This window comes from Taudactylus pleione, unplaced genomic scaffold (assembly GCF_031769625.1).
Source record: "Taudactylus pleione unplaced genomic scaffold, aTauple2 ptg001542l, whole genome shotgun sequence".
Lineage (NCBI taxonomy): Eukaryota > Metazoa > Chordata > Amphibia > Anura > Myobatrachidae > Taudactylus > Taudactylus pleione.
In genome coordinates this window covers 545,157-569,653 of record NW_028285939.1, presented here as the reverse complement: position 1 = coordinate 569,653, position 24,497 = coordinate 545,157, and the positions used below count along the sequence as shown (strand labels likewise).

The following is a 24,497-nucleotide window of genomic DNA, read 5'->3' as shown; positions in this document are numbered from 1 at the left end:
CGAGTTTCACATTTAGGTACTCGCGCACCAGGTGAAGACTCGACCTAGCACTGGGATGCAAGACCCACTGTACGCCCAGAAGGAATTTGACAGAAAGAAACACACAGTGAGAGACAGTACGTACAGATATTGCTCACCGTGTCCACTCTTGCTCTTCGTCTACTCACTCACCTACAGATCCCTGTAAGGAGATAACCAAACACCACATCCATGCAGAGCCTATACCTGTGTCACGCTGCTACACATACTGTGACAACATAGCCCTCAACCCACAGTATGTGTAGTGCCGCATGTATAACAAATAACCACTAAACTTCTGCCCTGCACGGAACAACAATCACAGACGGTAATCACACAAGAGTAAAACACTGTGCTGTCCCTTTAAATGTTTGTTTCCTGCCTAGCTAGAGCTGGCCATCTAGATGATTGGAAAACACTACCTTTTGGTGGGAGCCTGACAGCTCTTCACAGGCTATTTGGAGGGTGAGTGCCGTTCAGCAACTCACACCTCTCTTGTAGATTTACACAGTGGCTTCCTATTTACTATACCAGTGGTCTTACCAGCGGCTCAGGCATCTAAGCCTGCCTAATACAGGGCATAGGAGGGGCTTGGGCCTAATGCCCAGAGTCTCCTTTATATGTTGCCTCAGGCCTATGGGCCTGCCTAAAGCAGGGGCTCCTGTAGCAGCCTGGGCCTAATGCCCAGGGACACTTTATACTGGACTCAGGCCTATGGGCATGCCTAGCCTTTGGGCTTAATGACTTGAGCCTAGTGCCCTCCTTTATGTGTACAGGCCAAAGGCCTGGCTTATGGCCAGGGGCCTAATGTCCGACTACTTTCTTCAATAGTGACCTGGGCCTAGTACCCAGGTCACCTGCACCTAATAGGGACAGTGAATCTCTATAGGGCCTAATGTCCACTACTGCGCCTGGGCCTTGTGCCCGCCTATGTGCCCATAGGCCTAATGCCTGATTGTGCCAGCGGGCCTAGTGCCCGACAACCCTGGTGGTCTAGGGAGGGGTATATGGTAGGCCTCACGGAGGGCCTTCCTGCTACGGTGGAAGAGGCTGCGGGGGGGACCTTCGTTAGTTCTTTTGCTTTCCACCCCCCGCAGTCCTCTCCGGTCCTCAGTCGCATTCCTCTGCCGCTGGCCCGTCCGGGCCAACGGTGCCGCCTCTTTTCTCTCCGAGTCCAGTCGGCACCTCCTATCTTCTTTCTTGACAGCGGCGTCTTCTGGCCTCTTCAGTGGCCGCCAGAACTCTTGCTGCGGCTTTCTTCTCTTCGGAAGGTCTTCACTCCAACCCCTCCGCCGCCGGACTACACTTTCCCGCAGTATGTGTAGTCCGGGCCAACGGTGCCGCCTCTTTTCTCTCCAAGTCCAGTCGGCACCTCCTATCATCTTTCTTGACAGCGGCGTCTTCTGGCCTCTTCAGTGGCCGCCAGAACTCTTGCTGCGGCTTTCTTCTCTTCGGAAGGTCTTCACTCCAACCCCTCCGCCGCCAGACTACACTTTCCCGCTCAGCGGCATCTAATACAAGAGTGGGAGGGGCTATGACATGGTGAGCCGTGATTGGCTCGTCGCGTCTGCCCCCTATTGGCTGCTGGTCCGTGAGCCGTGTTCACCTCGTGGCCAGAGCCTAACACCCGCCACCGCTTCTTGGCTTCTGGGCGGCGAGCTCCGCTTAGCTAGCATCCGGAGCCAAGCTTCTCCCGCAGCCGCTGGAGGAAGGGACCAGGCGGCCCCTTTACCAGCTACCCGCCGCATTTGCTTACCCGGCGCTGAGAGCAGAAACAGCATCCCAGCGCCAGACAGGGATGTGTCCCGCAGGGGACACATCTCCGTTGTCTGCCCCTGCAGCTGTGCCGATGCTCGGATCAGACACTTGATCCCAGCACGGATTTCCACAGGCACTGAGTGGGATGTGGGAGCCACATAACTGCTCAGACCTAAGTTGCATAGACTGCATGTGTGTATTCCAATGACCACATAATTCTGTGAATCAGCAGCTCCACCATTTTGTGAGTGACAGAAATCTCATTCTGTGGGAGTGCTGAATCTGCAGTTAACCACAGGGTGTGATGGCTTACCATATCTGTATTGCGCAAGGAACACGTCCATTAAGGCGTCAGCCTTAATAATCGTAATTTCATTGCTTTTTGGAGTTTGAGTGGCAGAAATTCAGTAGGTTTTGTGACATTTCAGTTCATGTCTAAGAAACCTTAATGGGACATGCGAAACCGTAAGGTTTTTTCTCTATAGAATAGATGGACCCTCATCCTTTTCCTAACCTTCTAAGTCGGGGCCCATCTTCTGCAACAATTATTTAATTTCAGTAAAAGAAAATTCAACAACAAAAACTATAATTGAGTTTCACAAGGTGATTGACAGACCCTTCCTACGGTCTGCCAGGGGCGGGTTAAGAGTGGAGGGGTCCATGTGGTAGTATATAATGTTCTATATCTCCCTGTATATAAGGCAGGTTGGGAGTATATAATGTGCTGTATCTCCCTGTATATAGGGCAGGTTGGGGGTATATAATGTGCTATATCTCCCTGTATATAGGGCAGGTTGGGGGTATATAATGTGCTATATCTCCCTGTATATAGGGCAGGTTGGGGGTATATAATGTCCTATATCTCCCTGTATATCGGGCAGGTTGGGGGTATATAATGTGCTATATCTCCCTGTATATAGGGCAGGTTGGGGGTATATAATGTCCTATATCTCCCTGTATATCGGGCAGGTTGGGGGTATATAATGTGTTATATCTCCTTGTATATAGGGCAGGTTGTGTTGCAGAGTATGTATGTATGTATGTTGGTGGAATGTGGGTATACAATATATGTATGTATGTATGTATGTATGTATGTATGTATGTATGTATGTATGTTGGTGGATTGTGGGTATACAATATATGTATGTATGTATGTATGTATGTATGTATGTATGTTGGTGGATTGTGGGTATACAATATATGTATGTATGTATGTATGTATGTATGTATGTATGTATGTATGTTGGTGGATTGTGGGTATACAATATATGTATGTATGTATGTATGTATGTATGTATGTATGTTGGTGGATTGTGGGTATACAATATATGTATGTATGTATGTATGTATGTATGTATGTATGTTGGTGGATTGTGGGTATACAATATATGTATGTATGTATGTATGTATGTATGTATGTATGTATGTTGGTGGATTGTGGGTATACAATATATGTATGTATGTATGTATGTATGTATGTATGTTGGTGGATTGTGGGTATACAATATATGTATGTATGTATGTATGTATGTATGTATGTTGGTGGATTGTGGGTATACAATATATGTATGTATGTATGTATGTATGTATGTATGTATGTATGTATGTTGGTGGATTGTGGGTATACAATATATGTATGTATGTATGTATGTATGTATGTATGTATGTTGGTGGATTGTGGGTATACAATATATGTATGTATGTATGTATGTATGTATGTATGTATGTTGGTGGATTGTGGGTATACAATATATGTATGTATGTATGTATGTATGTATGTATGTATGTATGTATGTATGTTGGTGGATTGTGGGTATACAATATATGTATGTATGTATGTATGTATGTATGTATGTATGTATGTATGTATGTATGTATGTATGTATGTATGAATGTATGAATGAATGAGGTCATTTATTTATTTATTAACAGTTTCTTATATAGCGCAGCATATTCCGTTGCATGTTTGTACATATGAATTACAGAATGAATGCAAGTGTGTATGTATGTATGTATGAGGATATGTATGTATGTAATGTATGAGGAGTGTATGTATGTTATAAGGAGGGTGTGTATGTATGTTTGTATATATGTATGTAATGTATGAGAAGGGTGGGTATGTGTATATATATATATATATGTATGAATGCATGTATGTAGGTATTGATGTTTATATGTAGGTATATATGTAGTGTGTGTGTATGTTTCTTTGTATGTATGTATGTATGAGAAGGGTGGGTAGTTAGATATGTATGTATGTATGAGGAGAGTATGAATGTATGTATGTATGTAGGAGGAGGGTGTGTATGTCTGTTTGTTTGTATGTATGTAGAGGGTGGGTATGTATGTATGTATGTATGTATGAGGAGAGCTTGTGTGTGTATGTATGTATGTATGTAGAGGGTGGGTATGTATGTAGAGGGTGGGTATGTATGTATGAGGAGAGCTTGTGTGTATGTATGTATGTAGAGGGTGGGTATGTATGAGGAGGGCTTGTATATGTATGTATGTAGAGAGTGTGTATGTATGTATGTATGTAGAGGGTGGGTATGTATGTATGAATTTATGTATGTAGATGATGGTTATGTATGTATGTAGAGGGTATATAAGTATGTATGTAGAGAGTGGCTGTGTGTGTGTGTATATATGTAGAGGGTATGTATGTATGTATGTATGTAGAGAGTGGGTATGTATGTAGATGGTGGTTATGTATGTAGAGGGTGGGTATGTATGAGGAGGGCTTGTATATGTATGTATGTAGAGAGTGTGTATGTATGTATGTATGTATGTAGAGGGTGGGTATGTATGTATGTATTTATGTATGTAGAGGGTATGTATGTATGTAGAGGGTGGGTATATGTGTATGTATGTAGATGGTGGCTATGTATGTATGTATATATGTAGAGGGTATGTATGTATGTATGTATGTAGAGAGTGGGTATGTATGTAGATGGTGGTTATGTATGTAGAGGGTATGTATGTATAGAGTGGGTATGTATGTAGAGGGTGGGTATGTATGTATGTATGTAGAGGGTGGGTATTTATGTATGTAGAGGGTGGGTATGTATGTATGTATGTATGTAGAGGGTGGGAGGGTATGTATGCATGTAGAGGGTGGGTAGGTATGTATGCATGCATGTATGTATGTATGTAGAGGTTGGGTATGTATGTATGCATGTATGTATGTATGTAGAGGGTGGGTATGTATGCATGCATGTATGTAGAGGGTGGATATGTATGTAGAGGGTGGGCATGTATGTATGCATGCATGTATGTATGTAGAGGGTGGGTAATTATGTAAGCATGCATGTATGTATGTATGTATGTAGAGGGTGGGTATGTATGTATGTAGAGGGTGGGTATGTATGTATGTATGTATGTAGAGTGTGGGTATGTATGCATGTAGAGGGTGGGTAGGTATGTATGTATGCATGCATGTATGTATGTAGAGGGTGGGTATGTATGTATGTATGTAGAGTGTGGGTATGTATGCATGTAGAGGGTGGGTAGGTATGTATGTATGCATGCATGCATATATGTATGTATGTATGTAGAGTGTGAGTATGTATGTATGTATGTAGAGGTTGGGTATGTATGTATGTATGTATGTAGAGGGTGGGTATGTATGTATGTAGAGGGTGGGTATGTATGCATGCATGTATGTAGAGGTTGGGTATGTATGTATGTATGTATGTATGTAGAGGGTGGGTATGTATGTATGTAGAGGGTGGCTATGTATGTATGCATGTATGTATGTATGTATGTAGAGGGTGGGTATGTATGCATGTATGTATGTATGTATGTATGTAGAGGGTGGGTATGTATGTAGAGGGTGGCTATGTATGCATGCATGTATGTATGTATGTATGTAGAGGGTGGGTATGTATGTATGTATGTATGTAGAGGGTGGGTATGTATGTATGTATGCATGTATGTATGTATGTATGTATGTAGAGGGTGGCTATGTATGTATGTATGTATGTATGTATGTATGCATGCATGTATGTATGTATGTATGTATGTAGAGGGTGGGTGTGTATGTATGTATGTATGTATGTATGAATGAGGAGTGTGGGTGGGAGTCTGGCTGCAGCCCCCACCGTCAGCCCCTCTCTCCCCCCCCCCCCAGCAGCAGCAGCAGCACATTACGGAGCAGCATGTCCCCCCAGCCTGTCCCTGCTCAGTGCGGAGCTCAGTGATCCCACAGCCAGACAGAGCGGAGGATGGATTCCTGGCTGCGGTGCTGGAGCCTGGCCGCCGTGCTCTGCTCCTTGCCGGGCACCGGGGAAACCGCAGGAGGTAGGTGACCACTGTCTATATATCTGTACATCTGCATTGTGCTACCCCCGGCTCTGTCATTCTCCGCAATGTGTGAGGGGGGTATTATCATATTGCGGGGATCTGATGGGGGTTATGCTTTTATAGTGTAGTGGTGAGTGATGTGTTACCCCCAGCTCTTCCAGGGCACAGACTGGGCTGGCATGCATTGGATGTAGAATGGATGGCACAGGCTGAGCTGTGTGTCTTAGATGTGAGCACAGGCTGGGCTGGTATGTATTGGATGTGGGCAAACAGGGCACAGGCTAAGCTGGTATGTATTGGATGTGGGTACGGAGGTCACAGACTGGGCTATTATGTATTGAATGTGGGCATGGAGGGCACAGACTGGACTGGTATATATTGCATTTGGGCACAGGTAGGGCTGGTATGTGATGTGGGCATGGATGGCACAGGCTGAGTGGCCATTGAGGGTGCAGTAGGAGCTGGCATGTATTAGATGAACTGTGTGTACTAGATGTGGGCATGGAGGGCACAGTATGATCTGTCATGTATTAGAGTAGGCATGGAGGGCCCATGATGAGATGATATGTATTGAATGTGGCCATGGAGGGCACAGACTGGGCTGGTATGAAATGTGGGCATGGTGGGCACATACTGAGCTGTATGTATTAGATATGGCATGGAGGGCACAGACTTGACTGGTATATATTGAATTTAGGCATACAGGGCACAGACAGGCTGGTATATGATGTGACCATGGAGGGCACAGTCTGAGCTGTGTTTATTAGTAGGCATAGAGGGCACAGGCTGAGCTGTGTATTTATAGGTGGGCATGGAGGGCACAGGCTGAGCTGAGTGTGTATTAGATTTGGGCAAGGTGGGCACAGGCTGAGCTGTGTATGTATTATAGGTGGGCATAGAGGGCACAGGCTGAGCTGTGTGTATTATAGGTGGGCATAGAGGGCACAAACTGAGCTGTGTATGTATTATAGGTGGGCATAGAGGGCACAAACTGAGCTGTGTATGTATTATAGGTGGGCATAGAGGGCACAAACTGAGCTGTGTATGTATTATAGGTTTGCATAGAGGGCACAGGCTGAGCTGTGTGTATTATAGGTGGGCATAGAGGGCACAGGCTGAGCTGTGTGTATTATAGGTGGGCATAGAGGGCACAGGCTGAGCTGTGTGTATTATAGGTGGGCATAGAGGGCACAGGCTGAGCTGTGTGTATTATAGGTGGGCATAGAGGGCACAGGCTGAGCTGTGTGTATTATAGGTGGGCATAGAGGGCACAGGCTGAGCTGTGTGTGTATTATAAGTGTGCATAGAGGGCACAGGCTGGGCTATGTGTGAATTATAGGTGGGCATAGAGGGCACAAGCTGGGCTGTGTGTGTATTATAGGTGGGCATAGAGGGCACAGGCTGAGCTGTCTATGTATTATAGGTGGGCATAGATGGTACAGGCTAAGCTGTGTGTATTATAGGTGGGCATGGAGGGAACAGGCTGAGCCATCTGTGTATTATAGGTGGGCATAGAGGGCACAGGCTAGGCTGTGTGTGTATTATAGGTGGGCATAAAGGGCACAGGCTGAGCTGTGTGTATTATAGGTGGGCATAGAGGGCACAGGCTGAGCTGTCTATGTATTATAGGTGGGCATAGAGAGCACAGGCTGAGCTGTGTTAGTTATAGGTGGGCATAGAGGGCACAGGCTGGTCTGTTTGTGTATTATAGGTGGGCATAGAGGGCACAGGCTAGGCTGTGTGTGTATTATAGGTGGGCATAGAGGGTACAGGCTGAGCTGTGTGTATTATAGGTGGGCATAGAGGGCACAGGCTGAGCTGTCTATGTATTATAGGTGGGCATAGATGGTACAGGCTAAGCTGTGTGTATTATAGGTGGGCATGGAGGGCACAGGCTGAGCCATCTGTGTATTATAGGTGGGCATAGAGGGCACAGGCTAGGCTGTGTGTGTATTATAGGTGGGCATAGAGGGCACAGGCTTAGCTGTGTGTATTATAGGTGGGCATAGAGGGCACAGGCTTAGCTGTGTGTATTATAGGTGGGCATAGAGGGCACAGGCTATGCATTGTGTGTATTAGATGTGGATATGGCGGTAGCTGGGAAGAATCGCTCAGCCCACTCCCATCTTTCCCTGAGCCCCTAGCAACACTGCTCTGTTCTCTAGCTTTCTGTTGCATTCACGGTCTGGAATATGGAGGGTTAAATATTCCCCTCCCCTCTCCACACACAGACGGGGGAATCACTGCAGAACGTTCCACATTTACCTGTGCAGGTTTCTAGTGCTGTGGATAAATCTAGAATTGCACTTTGCAGTCATGTTACCAGGCTGACATCTGGATTAACACAGAGAGAAAAGAGATTAGAATCAGATATTTCGCCCAATCTCCACCCTGTATTTTTCCCCTAAATATCCCCTCAGCGCCCACATTGCTGCCTATCTAATGCCCCCTACTGGGTCCCTACACAATTAGTATAGTCCTAGAGGGCAGTGCAGACCCCGTTAGCCGGGCAGACAGAGCACATGACATGGTAACTGATGTGTAGGTAATGACACGTGCCCTGAATATGTAATACACTCCGTCATGTTATGCTGCTGTGAGAAGTACTGGCCCCTGCCTCCATAGACCATGGTCACAGCCACAATGTTCTGCGCTGTCCTGAGCTGCTATGTATGTATGTATGTATGTATGTATGTATGTATGTATGTACAATGTTCTGCGCTTGGTGACAGTGATGAATAGGATCATACAAGGGCTCAGCAATCCATCGCCTGAGCTGCTCCTCTCACCGGCGTTGTCTGGGCATCGTGGCCTCGCAGACGGATTTGGGGCGATTGTTTCAGTATATGGGGAGGTTTCTCTGTCTCCATGATGATGATAAGTCACTGATCTACAGTAGCTACGGTTTGTTAGGGAAACCTCCCCACTATATACGTCAATTCGGCTTTATTTTATGCACAGTATATCTGTATTATCCAATCGTGTTCTCCAAGTGTAGTGCAGGGAACAGCAGTTCTCACCATTCCTGTGCCCACTAATTGGTTCACTAGTGAAAACTGGGTGCATCCATCGTAGGTTATTGGCTATAGAGCAGACTTCCGGTAGATGGCGAGGGGGGACATGGAAAGAAAGGGGTGCTTGTGACTTCATATTGTTATTTGTATCATTTAGTGGGTGGGGCAAGGTACTTTATGGCTAATTGCATCATTGGGTCCGCACTCGCTCCGTGACCATTGATGGTCAAAACTATAGATGGTTTACGGCCAGGCATGCCCCGATTAGAGCAGACGCGGCCACCCATGTGCACATACAGCGCAGCAATTTTTATTATCAAACCCCCCCTCCATTGATGGTAGAAGCATCGGCCATTGTGAAGAAACCATCAATGTTTGTTCGCCATCGTTGGTTGATGGCCAACTCTACTCTGCGGGTGGTGCATGATGAGGGCGATTTGCCTCGAGGTTCCACGCACTCTGCAGGGAGGTAAACACCCCTGCAAGATAATTTCCTCTCATTTAGTAGCCTGGGAGGGTTTCCCAGTTCAGGAGTCACCCGGTCATTCATTAAAGTGGAACTGTAATTTAGAAACATTGGAGGCAGCCATTCTGTGGACTGAACCGATATTAATGACAATATACAGTAGGGCCTGATCCAGCAGTGCATGCAAGTGCACAGGAATCAGGAATCTGCGCGTCCGCAGGACCTGTTATACGCATGTGCAGAATGGGTACTGCGTACGGCGTTTACAGGGCAGTGCGGGCACGTATTGCACCAGTTTTCCGGGAGTGGCAAGGCCAGAATCAGCATCCGTGGGAGCAGAATCTTGGCCTCGCATGCCGGCCAGCCACCCGGCATCGTCCAACCGATGGTCACGATAATGATCCAAGGCTGCGACATCAGTCGCCGCGCTGGGATCGCAGATAGAGCAGGGGGTGTCAGACACCTCCTGCTACATTTGCATTTTACCGGGGACGGAATTGTAAATCTGCTTGTGTGCGGGCTTTGCAATTCCGTCCTCCGCTGAATCAACCCCATATATCGCCAGCACTATATTCTCAGGACTTACTGAGCCATGAGGCACCACCCAATCTTCACCTGTGCCGCCAAATAAGATGCAGTGTCCCACGCAGATGGCAGTCGTTACACAGCTGCTCCGCCCTTCACGCCCGATACTTTTAGGAAGTTCTCTAATACATTGTTATCTTTTTTTAAATGTATTTATTTAATAACAATTATTTACATACAATTGGGAACACACAGAAATAATACAAGACTGGGTACTAACGGGCACACACGGGTGCAATGATTTATAGCGGGTTTTCTCCCGTTCTACTGTAATTAATCTGATGCACGCTCATCTAGCATCATTCTTACATATGATATAAGGGTAAAGAAACTTTTCTGTCACTCTCACTTTATTTTTGAGCTATGGGCAATCCATTTTCATAGTCCTATAACCTATGTAAGTGGTTCTCAAACTCGGTCCTCAGGACCCCACACAGGTCACATTTTCCAGGTCACACAGCAGGTGCACAGGTGCATTCATTACTCACCGACACATTTTAAAAGACCCACAGGTGGAGCTACTTATTCACTTGTGATTCTGTGAGGAGACCTGGAAAACATGCACTGTTTGGGGTCCTGAGGACCGAGTTTGAGAACCTGTGACCTATGTGGACCGCAGCATTGATTCGCTGATTAAGAATGCACCAAAATTGAATAATGTTTTTTGTGAATGTGCTGTGAAATGACGCTTGCTTTGTGGTCATGGGCGTTGGCGCACGTTATTTCTGTATGATGTGCTCTATTAGAACAATCAATAGATAATCCATCATATAGGAAGGACAGGACACTCATTTATTAATTGCACTAATTGATCTCCTTTCATGACATCTTTTCAAATATCTCTATTTCTCTTCCCCCTTTTTTTTTTTTTGTCTTTCTTTAAACCTCTACCGTTGAGTCAGCCCCCACAAATGGAACTGGTCTCTCGAGCCTCAGTGTGGAAGGGGATAACTCGCATAAGACCCCGGCTGCGGAAATCCTTCTTTCTCTTCTTGAAAAAGGGACATTAGATGTAGAGAAGACATTAACCCAGAAGACCAGGCCTGGTGGGGAGGACTCATACTTGGACAATAAGCCCTGGAGGATAACTAAGGCAAAAATGCCTGAGAATAAGCCACCACGTAAAGCTCTTGCATCTGCTGGGGTCCTGGCATCTTCAGCAGCTCCAACTGGCCAAGACAATGGCGTTCCAGCTACAGTGAGCACTTTGGAGTACCATCCCACTGGGATAAATATAGACAACAACGAGTCTTCGATTTGTATAGGATGTGGTGGGGAAACTTTCATTAACGGGAAACCTCCCTCAAGGTCACTGCTGTCCGAGAGTAATGGGGGAAGTGTGGAGTCCGTGACTAACTTGGGGTGGCCTGCTGAGCACGGAACTGTTGGCTGGGAATTTAGAAAGAGTTTGATCAAAGGTGATAAACCTTCAGCATCAGAAAGCCAAGAAGACTCGGGGAGCGGTGACCTTCGTGTGAAGATGCCGTCAGGTCAAGTCACGCGTTCCAGCTCCCTCAAAACAGAATGGGATTTAGGCGAGCTAATGGGCATGGCCACCTCTACTCCATCCCAGCCTTCCAGTACCGGAAGCAACACACTAATGAACCCATCTACAGATAAAGTCATCAGCCCGGACTCTGCAGAAATTGACCATCTCCTGCAAGTGTCCAGAGAAACCACTCTACAGCCTCCATCTCCTTCAGGTACTGAACCTCGCAGTCAGAATCCAGACAAGTCCAGGAAAGAAGTCAGTTTTGAGGCAGGGAAACCTCAGGGACCTTTAACAGTTTTGGAGAAAATGTCCAGTCAGTCCACAGCGCAGGGAGCTCAAGGGAGCACTGATATTGCAGTGGTGACCGAAAGCAGACCAACAGATTTGTTTCCTACTAGTGTCCCACCTAATGGTCCACCAAAACCCAATGAGTCCCCATCTGACCTTATTGACATAGATTATAATGACCCCTCTGACATAGACGAGCACTGGCCTTTTCCTCATTTCCCAGATTCCCCCTTTGCTGGTGGGGACTCCACCAAGTCACTCCACGATAAGCTGGCACCTTGGCACAAGCCATTACATTACGATGACTTCTCTCCTTTTGATGACTCATACTTTTACCCCACCCCTTCTTTCTACGCAGATGAATATGAGGAGGGGGGTATTGAAGATGACGAAGACGATGACCTTGAGGAAGTCGAGGACTTGGATGATGAAATGGCCACAAGGGAAGCTGGGAACGTCCTCAAAGCTGCCACTCTAACTCCAAAGGTGCGGACTGTAATGGTCGATGAGAAGCCGACCAGCAGACCAGACATTCTCTTCCGGGGAGAGCTCTTCCCCAAGTCTCACCCTGACATGAACAAGGACCAAACGCAGACCATGTCTGGGACAAACGAAAATAGCACAGAGTGCAGGAATGGCTTTGTGAGACGCAACAACTCGTGTAAGTCCCTTTGTGAGATCTACCCCACCTACTGCTACAATGGGGGACAGTGCTACATTGTGGAGAGCACCGGAGCCTTGTGCAGGTAAGACATTGTCCATACTAAGAGTCTAAGGGGGAGATGTATCAAACCTTCGAGAGAGATAAAGTCTAGAAGTTTCCCATATCAACCAATCAGCTTCTGTCATTTTATAAATTGTGTTAGATAAATTATAGCTATAAGCTGATGGGCAACTTCTCACTCTGGGGGAGATGTATCAATCCTTGGAGAGAGACAGCGGCATCACAATGATTTTATGTTGGCGGAGGGGGGCAAGAGATGATTTAATTTTCGCGGACAACCAATCACAATTTGGCTATAATTGTATAGAATGTACTAGATAAATAATAGGTAGTATATCATTAGTTGCTATGGACCTGTCAGTCAATGAACAAGCCCCGCCCATTTGTGTCCCATGACTGTAATGAGATGTGGAGGCCACACCTGCCCCAACTTTTGTCTGTTCTGCTGCTTATCGCATCTCCTTAAAACTGGAGGCCAACACTTGGTTTTCACCCTCGCCCTGGAGGTTGAGCAAAGGATAAGACGTCCTCCCCAAACTCCCCCCTTGAAATGTGCGTTCGACGAACCTTCATTCACATTTAAATGATCTCAATATGCAAAACAACATCTAATGTGTTCCCTAAATAATCGCTTTCAAATGAATGATGCAAAGCCTGGATCCCCCTAAATCCTCCCAGCAGGAAATAAGAACTATTGTCCCCTCCCCATAGACGCCGCTGTTGCACTGTCAGACGCTCTGCATAAAACTTGGCGCCATTTGTGCTGCGGGGAGCTTTGCACATAGATGCCGTTTATGATCAGCACAATAGAAGAGAGAACAGGGTCTTAGGGGCTGATTCTGCACTGAGCGCAGATTGACGATTATCGGGAAACTGCGCATGAGCAGGCACCATTCGTCACATGTGCAGAACAGGTCCCGCGTGATCGCACGCACACCCTGCAATGCCTCTGCCTGATTGCCAGGCAGAGGCATTTGCAGGACCGGACGGGGATGGCCGGCATTCCCGGAAACGAGAACGTGCCACCTCTGTTTCCCGAGAGTGGTAAGGCCGTGATGAACTAGTTTCCTGGCCTCGCAAGCCTGCCAGCCTGCGTAAGCTAAGGCTTGCTCAGCTGGCCGGCGCTGTCCACCAATTGCGGCCGATGGTCACGATGGTTATCACGGCCCGCAACTGAGGTCACAGTGCTGAGATCGCAAATGCAGCAGGAGGTGCCGTACATGGGGTGTCATACAGGGGGTGTCATACAGGAGGTGTCATACAGGGGGTGTCATACAGGAGGTGTCATACAGGTGGTGTCATACAGGAGGTGTCATACAGGGGGTGTCATACAGGAGGTGTCATACAGGTGGTGTCATACAGAGGGTGTCATACGGGGGGTGTCATACAGGAGGTGTCATACAGGGGGGTGTCATACAGGGAGTGTCATACAGGGGGTGTCATACAGGAGGTGTCATACAGGGGGTGTCATACAGGGGGTGCCATACAGAAGGTGCAATACAGGGGGTGCAATACAGTGGGGTGTCATACAGGGGGTGCCATACAGGGGGTGCAATACAGGGGATGTCATACAGAGGATGTCATACAGGGGGTGCCATACAGAAGGTGCAATACAGGGGGTGCAATACAGTGGGGTGTCATACAGGGAGTGCCATACAGGGGGTGCCATACAGGGGGTGTCATACACCTCCTGTTGCATTTGCATATTAGCAAGGACCGAATTGCATAGTTGCTTGCGTGGGGCTCTGCAATTCCGTCCTATGCTGAATCAGCCCCTTAGTATCATAATTTGACGGAATCGTATATACTCCATCATCTCCTTGGATGTACGGCCTTTTCCCAGGGACTGTGCCCTGTCCTGTGCAGGAAGAGGAGGCGGGAGCATTCAGTAGGGATCAGGCATCGCTCACAGCTGTCCAGGAATCAGATACTTTGTATATATCTGTATAACAATCCTCCTTTATCTGTGAATAGGCTGCAGAGGCGGCACTGAGACCTCTCTTTATACCGTGACAATAATGAGACAGATGTTTGACCTCCTCCCAGCTGCTCTGTAACATTTATGGAGCAGAAATAAGCTCTGGGTAATCGGGGGGCCACATCAGACCATCGATTTCAGTCTAGAACTTTAATTCCTCTACAGCAGTGGTTCTCAGGCTCGCTCTTCGGGACCCCACTAGGTCATGTTTTCCAGGTCACCCGGCAGGAGCACAGGTGTAGTCATCAGTCACTGACACAGTTTAAAAGATCCACAGGTGGAGCTAATTATTTCACTTGTGATTCTGTGAGCAAAGCTGGAAAACATGCACTGTTTGGGGTCCTGAGGACCAAGGGCCTGATTCAGACCCGCTCGCGAGGGTCGAGCGCTCGCAAGCGAGTCGATGGGGCCCAAGTGCGCATGCGAGTCGATGGGGCCAAGCCGTCGTTAAGGGTCTCGCACCAAAGGGGGCGTGCTGTCGATGGTGAGTGACAGCACGCCCCCTTTGGTGGGCGTGCCGGGGGCGTGGCTGCCCAGATGGAGGCGTTCCCATGGGACCGCCTACCGTCTGGGTCCGGCCCCACTGACATCACTAGTGATGTCAGTGGGAGTGCTTTTGGCTTTTGGGAGTGCTTTTGGGAGACCCTACCGCAGGGTCTCGTCGCAAGACCGATGGTCGCGATGGTCTTGACCATCGTGACCATCATTTTGGCCGCTTGCTATAGCTGTGGGTGGTCACCCACAGCTATGCGAGCGGCCAGGAGGCCGCTCCAAAAAGGAGCAGGGACGGCCCTGAATCAGAACGAGCGCTCTGTCAGAGCGTCCGGCTCTGAATCAGGGCCCGAGTTTGAATACCTCTGCTCTACAGAATCTTGTTTAATTGTATGTATCATTGTGTGACAGCGGATGTATGTTTCCTGATGGTGGTTTAGGTGGTTGATATAATACAAGTGACGCTAATAGCCTATATTATTACACTCCTGTAAATGATATCTGCTTAGACGATGAATTCTGATGTCATGACAGGTTTTGTTATTTGCGTTTTTGATGAAAATGTGCGTAATATAATCATTATTATAATGCATCCTGTGCTCCCAGCTGTAACTATTATTATAATGCATCCTGTGCTCCCAGCTATAACCTATCCTGTGATGTATATACAAACAATGGGCTTGTGCCCTGGTGATTATATATAGTCACAGAACTCCCCATATAACTTATGTCATATATAACACTGGCGATGACTGGTCGGCGCAGATGAGGTGGGGTCTGCATGTGAGCAGCCATTATAATAATAATTTGCATATAAAGGTGAAAACTCCGTAGGCAAAAACAGGCGAAAAAGTTTCTCCAGCAAAAGGCAGTACAAAAAAAGTGCAAAATCCATATTTTGGGGTACAAATGTGGGGACTTGGGGCCTGATTCAGAGCCACTCGTAAGCGGCAGCTCATTCGCTCCGAGCGATGTTTGCCCAACTGCGCATGCATACGGATCGTTATACGCATGCGCGAACCAGTCAGTGCGGCTGAAATTCTGGTGCTCGCAAAATAGCGAATGCCTGCTAATTTGAGTGACAGAATGAGGCGTATGTGGGTGGTAACAGGGGAAGGTGCTTGAAAACGGGGAGTGGAGATCTGATCGCAGGCGTGCTTAAAGGTCAAAACGGGCATTTTATGGGTGTGCATAATTAATCCAGCAGCGTCATTGACCACGTCACTGGGTTATTTTAAACTCAGAACTGCTCGCAAAATAGTGGTTGAAAAAACCAGCCACAAGAATAGCGAGCAGTTCAGACGCTGTTCGATGTACTCGATTAATCTAATAAATAGCGGACATGACGTATGGTGCGAGCGGCCAGGGGGCGTATTTTTCAAATTTACGTTCGCATGTTTTGCTCGCTCGTTCAGACTTAGAGGCGTGAACAGACCGCAAAGTGCGAACGGTTCATTTGAATAGCCACCCCTTTTTAGAAAACGAACGACCGCAAATAGCGAGCGGCTCTGAATGAGGGCCTTGGGTTCAGAACTCTTTGGACACCATAACTAATGAGTAATAGGGCAAAAAAAAATTAACAACTAACTTAATTCACCCCAAAAAAAGACGTAAATTTTGGGGCAAAAATGTAAAATAGTGTTGAAAATGGGAAAACAAGTGGGGGGCCTGTAGTTTGGGGGGGCTATATGAATGAGACGGGTGTTTTGGGGATTGCGGGAGGTTGCAGCAGGTGTAGTTTTGAGATTGTTTAGAGACCTCAGAGTATACTAGTTCCCAATTTCAGGTCCCCAAATGTAACCTCGGTACTTATGTGCATATAACAGCTCTTTACAGCAAATAAGGTCACTAAATACCTTTATTAGGGCTCCTGCTACTATTCTATATTCATTCCCAGGGTCACTGAAGCTCTTTATGGGGTACAGACTGATATCCCCCCAAAAAAGAGGTTTTCATTAGTTTCGCTTTGGAGAGCATTCGCCTATCCGCGGTTTCGCCTGTTTTACAATGGAGAAGACACAAGCGAATGAGGCAAATTCAATGCGCTTCTCGCCAGACGGCACTTTTCGCGACTAATTGAATTCGTCCCTTAGGGTGGGAAATATGAAGTATTGCGCATACCTGAGGATACATCCTGCCCCTATTTCCCTGCGTAACGGCTATCGCCAGAATTTTAACTGGGTTTCGCTGTTGCTTTGGCCGGACATTTCGTTCCTTGATGGAGAACATAAGCGCTGGATTATCATCCAACTATTATATATACCTGTGTCCCTATGTGCGACCTATAATAGCACTACCTACCTGTGTACCTATGTGCGACCTATAATAGCACTACCTACCTGTGTCCCTATGTGCGACCTATAATAGCACTACCTACCTGTGTCCCTATAGCCGACCTATAATAGCACTACCTACCTGTGTCCCTATAGCCGACCTATAATAGCACTACCTACCTGTGTCCCTATGTGCGACCTATAATAGCACTACCTACCTGTGTCCCTATGTGCGACCTATAATAGCACTACCTACCTGTGTCCCTATAGCCGACCTATAATAGCACTACCTACCTGTGTCCCTATGTGCGACCTATAATAGCACTACCTACCTGTGTCCCTATGTGCGACCTATAATAGCACTACCTACCTGTGTCCCTATAGCCGACCTATAATAGCACTACCTACCTGTGTCCCAATAGCCGACCGATAATAGCACTACCTACCTGTGTCCCTATAGCCGACCTATAATAGCACTACCTACCTGTGTCCCTATGTGCGACCTATAATAGCACTACCTACCTGTGTGCCTGTGGGCGACCTATAATAGCACTACCTACCTGTGTCCCTATAGCCGACCTATAATAGCACTACCTACCTGTGTCCCAATAGCCGACCTATAATAGAACTACCTACCTGTGTCCCTATAGCCGACCTATAATAGCACTACCTACCTGTGTCCCTATAGCCGACCTATAATAGCACTACCTACCTGTGTCCCTATAGCCGACCTATAATAGCACTACCTACCTGTGTCCCTATAGCCGACCTATAATAGCACTACCTACCTGTGTCCCTATAGCCGAACTATAATAGCTCTACCTACCTGTGTCCCTATAGCTGACCTATAATAGCACTACCTACCTGTGTCCCTATAGCCGACCTATAATAGCACTACCTACCTGTGTCCCTATAGCCGACCTATAATAGCACTACCTACCTGTGTCCCTATAGCCGACCTATAATAGCACTACCTACCTGTGTCCCTATAGACGCCCTATAATAGCACTACCTACCTGTGTCCCTATGTGCGACCTATAATAGCACTACCTACCTGTGTCCCTATAGCCGACCTATAATAGCACTACCTACCTGTGTCCCTATAGCCGACCGATAATAGCGCTACCTACCTGTGTCCCTGTGGGCGACCTATAATAGCACTACCTACCTGTGTCCCTATAGCCGACCTATAATAGCACTACCTACCTGTGTCCCTATGTGCGACCTATAATAGCACTACCTACCTGTGTCCCTATAGCCGACCTATAATAGCACTACCTACCTGTGTCCCTATAGCCGACCTATAATAGCAATACCTACCTGTGTCCCTATAGCCGACTTATAATAGCACTACCTACCTGTGTCCCTATAGCCGCCCTATAATAGCACTACCTACCTGTGTACCTATAGCCGCCCTATAATAGCACTACCTACCTGTGTCCCTATAGCCGACCTATAATGGAACTACCTACCTGTGTCCCTATAGCCGCCCTATAATAGCACTACCTACCTGTGTCCCTATAGCCGACCTATAATAGCACTACCTACCTGTGTCCCTATAGCCGACCTGTAATAGCACTACCTACCTGTGTCCCTATGTGCGACCTATAATAGCACTACCTACCTGTGTCCCTATAGCCGACCTATAATAGCACTACCTACCTGTGTACCTATAGCCGACCTATAATAGCACTACCTACCTGTGTCCCTATAGTCGACCTATAATAGCACTACCTATCTGTGTCCCTATAGCCGACCTATAATAGCACTACCTACCTGTGTCCCTATAGCCGACCTATAATAGCACTACCTACCTGTGTCCCTATAGCCGACCTATAATAGCTCTACCTACATGTCTCCCAATAGCCGACCTATAATAGCACTACCTACCTGTGTCCCTATAGCCGACCTATAATAGCGCTACCTACCTGTGTCCCTATAGTCGACCTATAATAGCACTACCTACCTGTGTCCCTATAGCCGCCCTATAATAGCACTACCTACCTGTGTCCCTATAGCCGACCTATAATAGCACTACCTACCTGTGTCCCTATAGCCGACCTATAATAGCACTACCTACCTGTGTCCCTATAGCCGACCTATAATAGCACTACCTACCTGTGTCCCTATGGGCGACCTATAATAGCGCTACCTACCTGTGTCCCTCTAGTCGACCTATAATAGCACTACCTACCTGTGTCCCTATAGCCGACCTATAATAGCACTACCTACCTGTGTCCCTATAGCCGACCTATAATAGCACTACCTACCTGTGTCCCTATAGCCGACCTATAATAGCACTACCTACCTGTGTCCCTATAGCCGCCCTATAATAGCACTACCTACCTGTGTCCCTATAGCCGACCTATAATAGCACTACCTACCTGTGTCTCTATAGCCGACCTATAATAGCACTACCTACCTGTGTCCCTATAGCCGACCTATAATAGCACTACCTACCTGTGTCCCTATAGTCCACCTATAATAGCACTACCTACCTGTGTCCCTATAGTCGACCTATAATAGCACTACCTACCTGTGTCCCTATAGTCGACCTATAATAGCACTACCTACCTGTGTCCCTATGTGCGACCTATAATAGCACTACCTATCTGTGTCCCTATAGCCGACCTATAATAGCACTACCTACCTGTGTCCCTATAGTCGACCTATAATAGCACTACCTACCTGTGTCCCTATAGTCGACCTATAATAGCACTACCTACCTGTGTCCCTATAGTCGACCTATAATAGCACTACCTACCTGTGTCCCTATAGCCGACCTATAATAGCACTACCTACCTGTGTCCCTATAGTCGACCTATAATAGCACTACCTACCTGTGTCCCAATAGCCGACCTATAATAGCACTACCTACCTGTGTCCCTATAGCCGACGTATAATAGCACTACCTATCTGTGTCCCTATAGCCGACCTATAATAGCACTACCTATCTGTGTCCCTATAGCCGACCTATAATAGCACTACCTACCTGTGTCCCTATAGCCGACCTATAATAGCACTACCTACATGTGTCCCTATAGCCGACCTATAATAGCACTACCTACATGTGTCCCTATAGCCGACCTATAATAGCACTACCTACATGTGTCCCTATAGTCGACCTATAATAGCACTACCTACCTGTGTCCCTATAGCCGACGTATAATAGCACTACCTATCTGTGTCCCTATAGCCGACCTATAATAGCACTACCTATCTGTGTCCCTATAGCCGACCTATAATAGCACTACCTACATGTGTCCCTATAGCCGACCTATAATAGCACTACCTACATGTGTCCCTATAGCCGACCTATAATAGCACTACCTACATGTGTCCCTATAGCCGACCTATAATAGCACTACCTACATGTCTCCCAATAGCCGACCTATAATATCACTACCTACCTGTGTCCCTATAGTCGACCTATAATAGCACTACCTACCTGTGTCCCTATAGTCGACCTATAATAGCACTACCTACCTGTGTCCCTATAGTCGACCTATAATAGCACTACCTACCTGTGTCCCTATAGCCGACCTATAATAGCTCTACCTACATGTCTCCCAATAGCCGACCTATAATAGCACTACCTACCTGTGTCCCTATAGTCGACCTATAATAGCACTACCTACCTGTGTCCCTATAGTCGACCTATAATAGCACTACCTACATGTGTCCCTATAGCCGACCTATAATAGCTCTACCTACATGTCTCCCAATAGCCGACCTATAATAGCACTACCTACCTGTGTCCCTATAGTCGACCTATAATAGCACTACCTACCTGTGTCCCTATAGTCGACCTATAATAGCACTACCTACCTGTGTCCCTATAGTCGACCTATAATAGCACTACCTATCTGTGTCCCTATAGTCGACCTATAATAGCACTACCTACCTGTGTCCCTATAGTCGACCAATAACAGCACTACCTACGTGTGTCCCTATAGCCGACCTATAATAGCACTACCTACCTGTGTACCTATAGCCGACGTATAATAGCATTACCTACCTGTGTCCCTATAGCGACCTATAATAGCGCTACCTACCTGTGTCCCTATAGCCGACCTATAATAGCAATACCTACCTGTGTCCCTATAGCCGACCTATAATAGCACTACCTACCTGTGTACCTATAGCCGACGTATAATAGCATTACCTACCTGTGTCCCTATAGCGACCTATAATAGCGCTACCTACCTGTGTACCTATAGCTGACCTATAATAGCACTACCTACCTGTGTCCCTATAGTCGACCTATAATAGCAATACCTACCTGTGTCCCTATAGCGACCTATAATAGCGCTACCTACCTGTGTCCCTATAGCCGACCTATAATAGCACTACCTACCTGTGTCCCTATAGCCGACCTATAATAGCAATACCTACCTGTGTCCCTATAGCCGACCTATAATAGCACTACCTACCTGTGTCCCTATAGTCGACCAATAATAGCACTACCTACCTGTGTCCCAATAGCCGACCTATAATAGAACTACCTACCTGTGTCCCTATAGCCGACCTATAATAGCACTACCTACCTGTGTCCCTATAGCCGACCTATAATAGCACTACCTACCTGTGTCCCTATAGTCGACCTATAATAGCACTACCTATCTGTCTCCCAATAGCCGACCTATAATAGCTCTACCTATCTGTGTCCCTATAGTCGACCTATAATAGCACTACTTACCTGTGTCCCTATAGCCGACCTATAATAGCACTACCTATCTGTGTCCCTATAGCCGACGTATAATAGCACTACCTACCTGTGTCCCAATAGCCGACCGATAATAGCATTACCTACCTGTGTCCCTATAGTCGACCTATAATAGCACTACCTACCTGTGTACCTATAGCCGACGTATAATAGCATTACCTACCTGTGTCCCTATAGCCGACCTATAATAGCACTACCTACCTGTGTCCCTATAGTCGACCTATAATAGCACTACCTATCTGTCTCCCAATAGCCGACCTATAATAGCTCTACCTATCTGTGTCCCTATAGTCGACCTATAATAGCACTACTTACCTGTGTCCCTATAGCCGACCTATAATAGCACTACCTATCTGTGTCCCTATAGCCGACGTATAATAGCACTACTTACCTGTGTCCCTATAGCCGACCTATAATAGCGCTACCTACCTGTGTCCCTATAGCCGACGTATAATAGCACTACCTACCTGTGTCCCTATAGCCGACCTATAATAGCACTACCTACCTGTGTCCCTATAGCCGACCTATAATAGCACTACCTACCTGTGTCCCTATAGTCGACCTATAATAGCACTACCTACCTGTGTCCCTATAGTCGACCTATAATAGCAATACCTACCTGTGTCCCTATAGCCGACCTATAATAGCGCTACCTACCTGTGTCCCTATAGTCGACCTATAATAGCATTACCTACCTGTGTCCCTATAGTCGACCTATAATAGCACTACCTACCTGTGTCCCTATAGCCGACCTATAATAGCAATACCTACCTGTGTCCCTATAGCCGACCTATAATAGCAATACCTACCTGTGTCCCTATAGCCGACCTATAATAGCACTACCTACCTGTGTCCCTATAGTCGACCAATAATAGCACTACCTACCTGTGTCCCTATAGCCGACCTATAATAGCACTACCTACCTGTGTCCCTATAGCCGACCTATAATAGCGCTACCTACCTGTGTGCCTATAGCTGACCTATAATAGCGCTACCTACCTGTGTCCCTATAGCCGACCTATAATAGCACTACCTACCTGTGTCCCTATAGCTGCCCTATAATAGCACTACCTACCTGTGTCCCTATAGCCGACCTATAATAGCACTACCTACCTGTGTCCCTATAGCCGACCTATAATAGCACTACCTACCTGTGTCCCTATAGCTGCCCTATAATAGCACTACCTACCTGTGTCCCTATAGCCGACCTATAATAGCACTACCTACCTGTGTGCCTATAGCTGACCTATAATAGCGCTACCTACCTGTGTCCCTATAGCCTACCTATAATAGCACTACCTACCTGTGTCCCTATAGCTGCCCTATAATAGCACTACCTACCTGTGTCCCTATAGTCCACATATAATAGCACTACCTACCTGTTTCCCTATAGTCCACCTATAATAGCACTACCTACCTGTGTCCCTATAGCCGACCTATAATAGCACTACCTATCTGTGTCCCTATAGCCGACCTATAATAGCACTACCTATCTGTGTCCCTATAGCCGACCTATAATAGCACTACCTACCTGTGTCCCTATAGCCGAAGTATAATATCACTACCTACCTGTGTCCCTATAGCCGACCTATAATAGCACAACCTACCTGTGTCCCTATAGCCGAAGTATAATATCACTACCTACCTGTGTCCCTATAGCCGACCTATAATAGCACTACCTACCTGTGACCCTATAGCCGACCTATAATAGCACTACCTACCTGTGACCCTATAGCCGAAGTATAATATCACTACCTACCTGTGTCCCTATAGCCGACCTATAATAGCACTACCTACCTGTGACCCTATAGCCGAAGTATAATATCACTACCTACCTGTGTCCCTATAGCCGACCTATAATAGCACTACCTACCTGTGACCCTATAGCCGACCTATAATAGCACTACCTACATGTCTCCCAATAGCCGACCTATAATAGCACTACCTACCTGTGTCCCTATAGCCGACGTATAATAGGACTACCTACCTGTGTCCCTATAGTCGACCTATAATAGCAATACCTACCTGTGTCCCTATAGCCGACCTATAATAGCGCTACCTACCTGTGTCCCTATAGCCGACCTATAATAGCACTACCTACCTGTATCCCTATAGCCGACCTATAATAGCACTACTTACCTGTGACCCTATAGCCGACCTATAATAGCACTACCTACCTGTGTCCCAATAGCCGACCTATAATAGAACTACCTACCTGTGTCCCTATGGGTGACCTATAATAGCACTACCTACCTGTGTCCCTATAGCCGACCTATAATAGCACTACCTACCTGTGTCCCTATAGCCGACCTATAATAGCACTACCTACCTGTGTCCCTATAGCCGACCTATAATAGCACTACCTACCTGTGTCCCTATAG

At 46.8% G+C, this 24,497-nt stretch overlaps 1 protein-coding gene across 4 annotated transcripts in view; it reads left to right on the top strand.

Moving 5' to 3' along the window:
- Positions 1 to 5,933: 5,933 nt before the first annotated feature.
- CSPG5 (chondroitin sulfate proteoglycan 5) overlaps positions 5,934 to 24,497 on the top strand; it is a 183,879-nt gene continuing 165,315 nt past the window's right edge. For 3 of the 4 annotated variants that reach the window (XM_088463982.1, XM_088463983.1, XM_088463981.1), the window contains exons 1-2: positions 5,934 to 6,075; positions 11,046 to 12,669. In XM_088463982.1, the coding sequence (XP_088320108.1) occupies positions 6,000 to 6,075; positions 11,046 to 12,669 (1,700 nt within the window). In that variant the 5' untranslated portion in view covers positions 5,934 to 5,999. The remainder of the gene's footprint in view (positions 6,076 to 11,045; positions 12,670 to 24,497) is intronic. The other variant, XM_088463984.1, reaches the window with a different exon arrangement.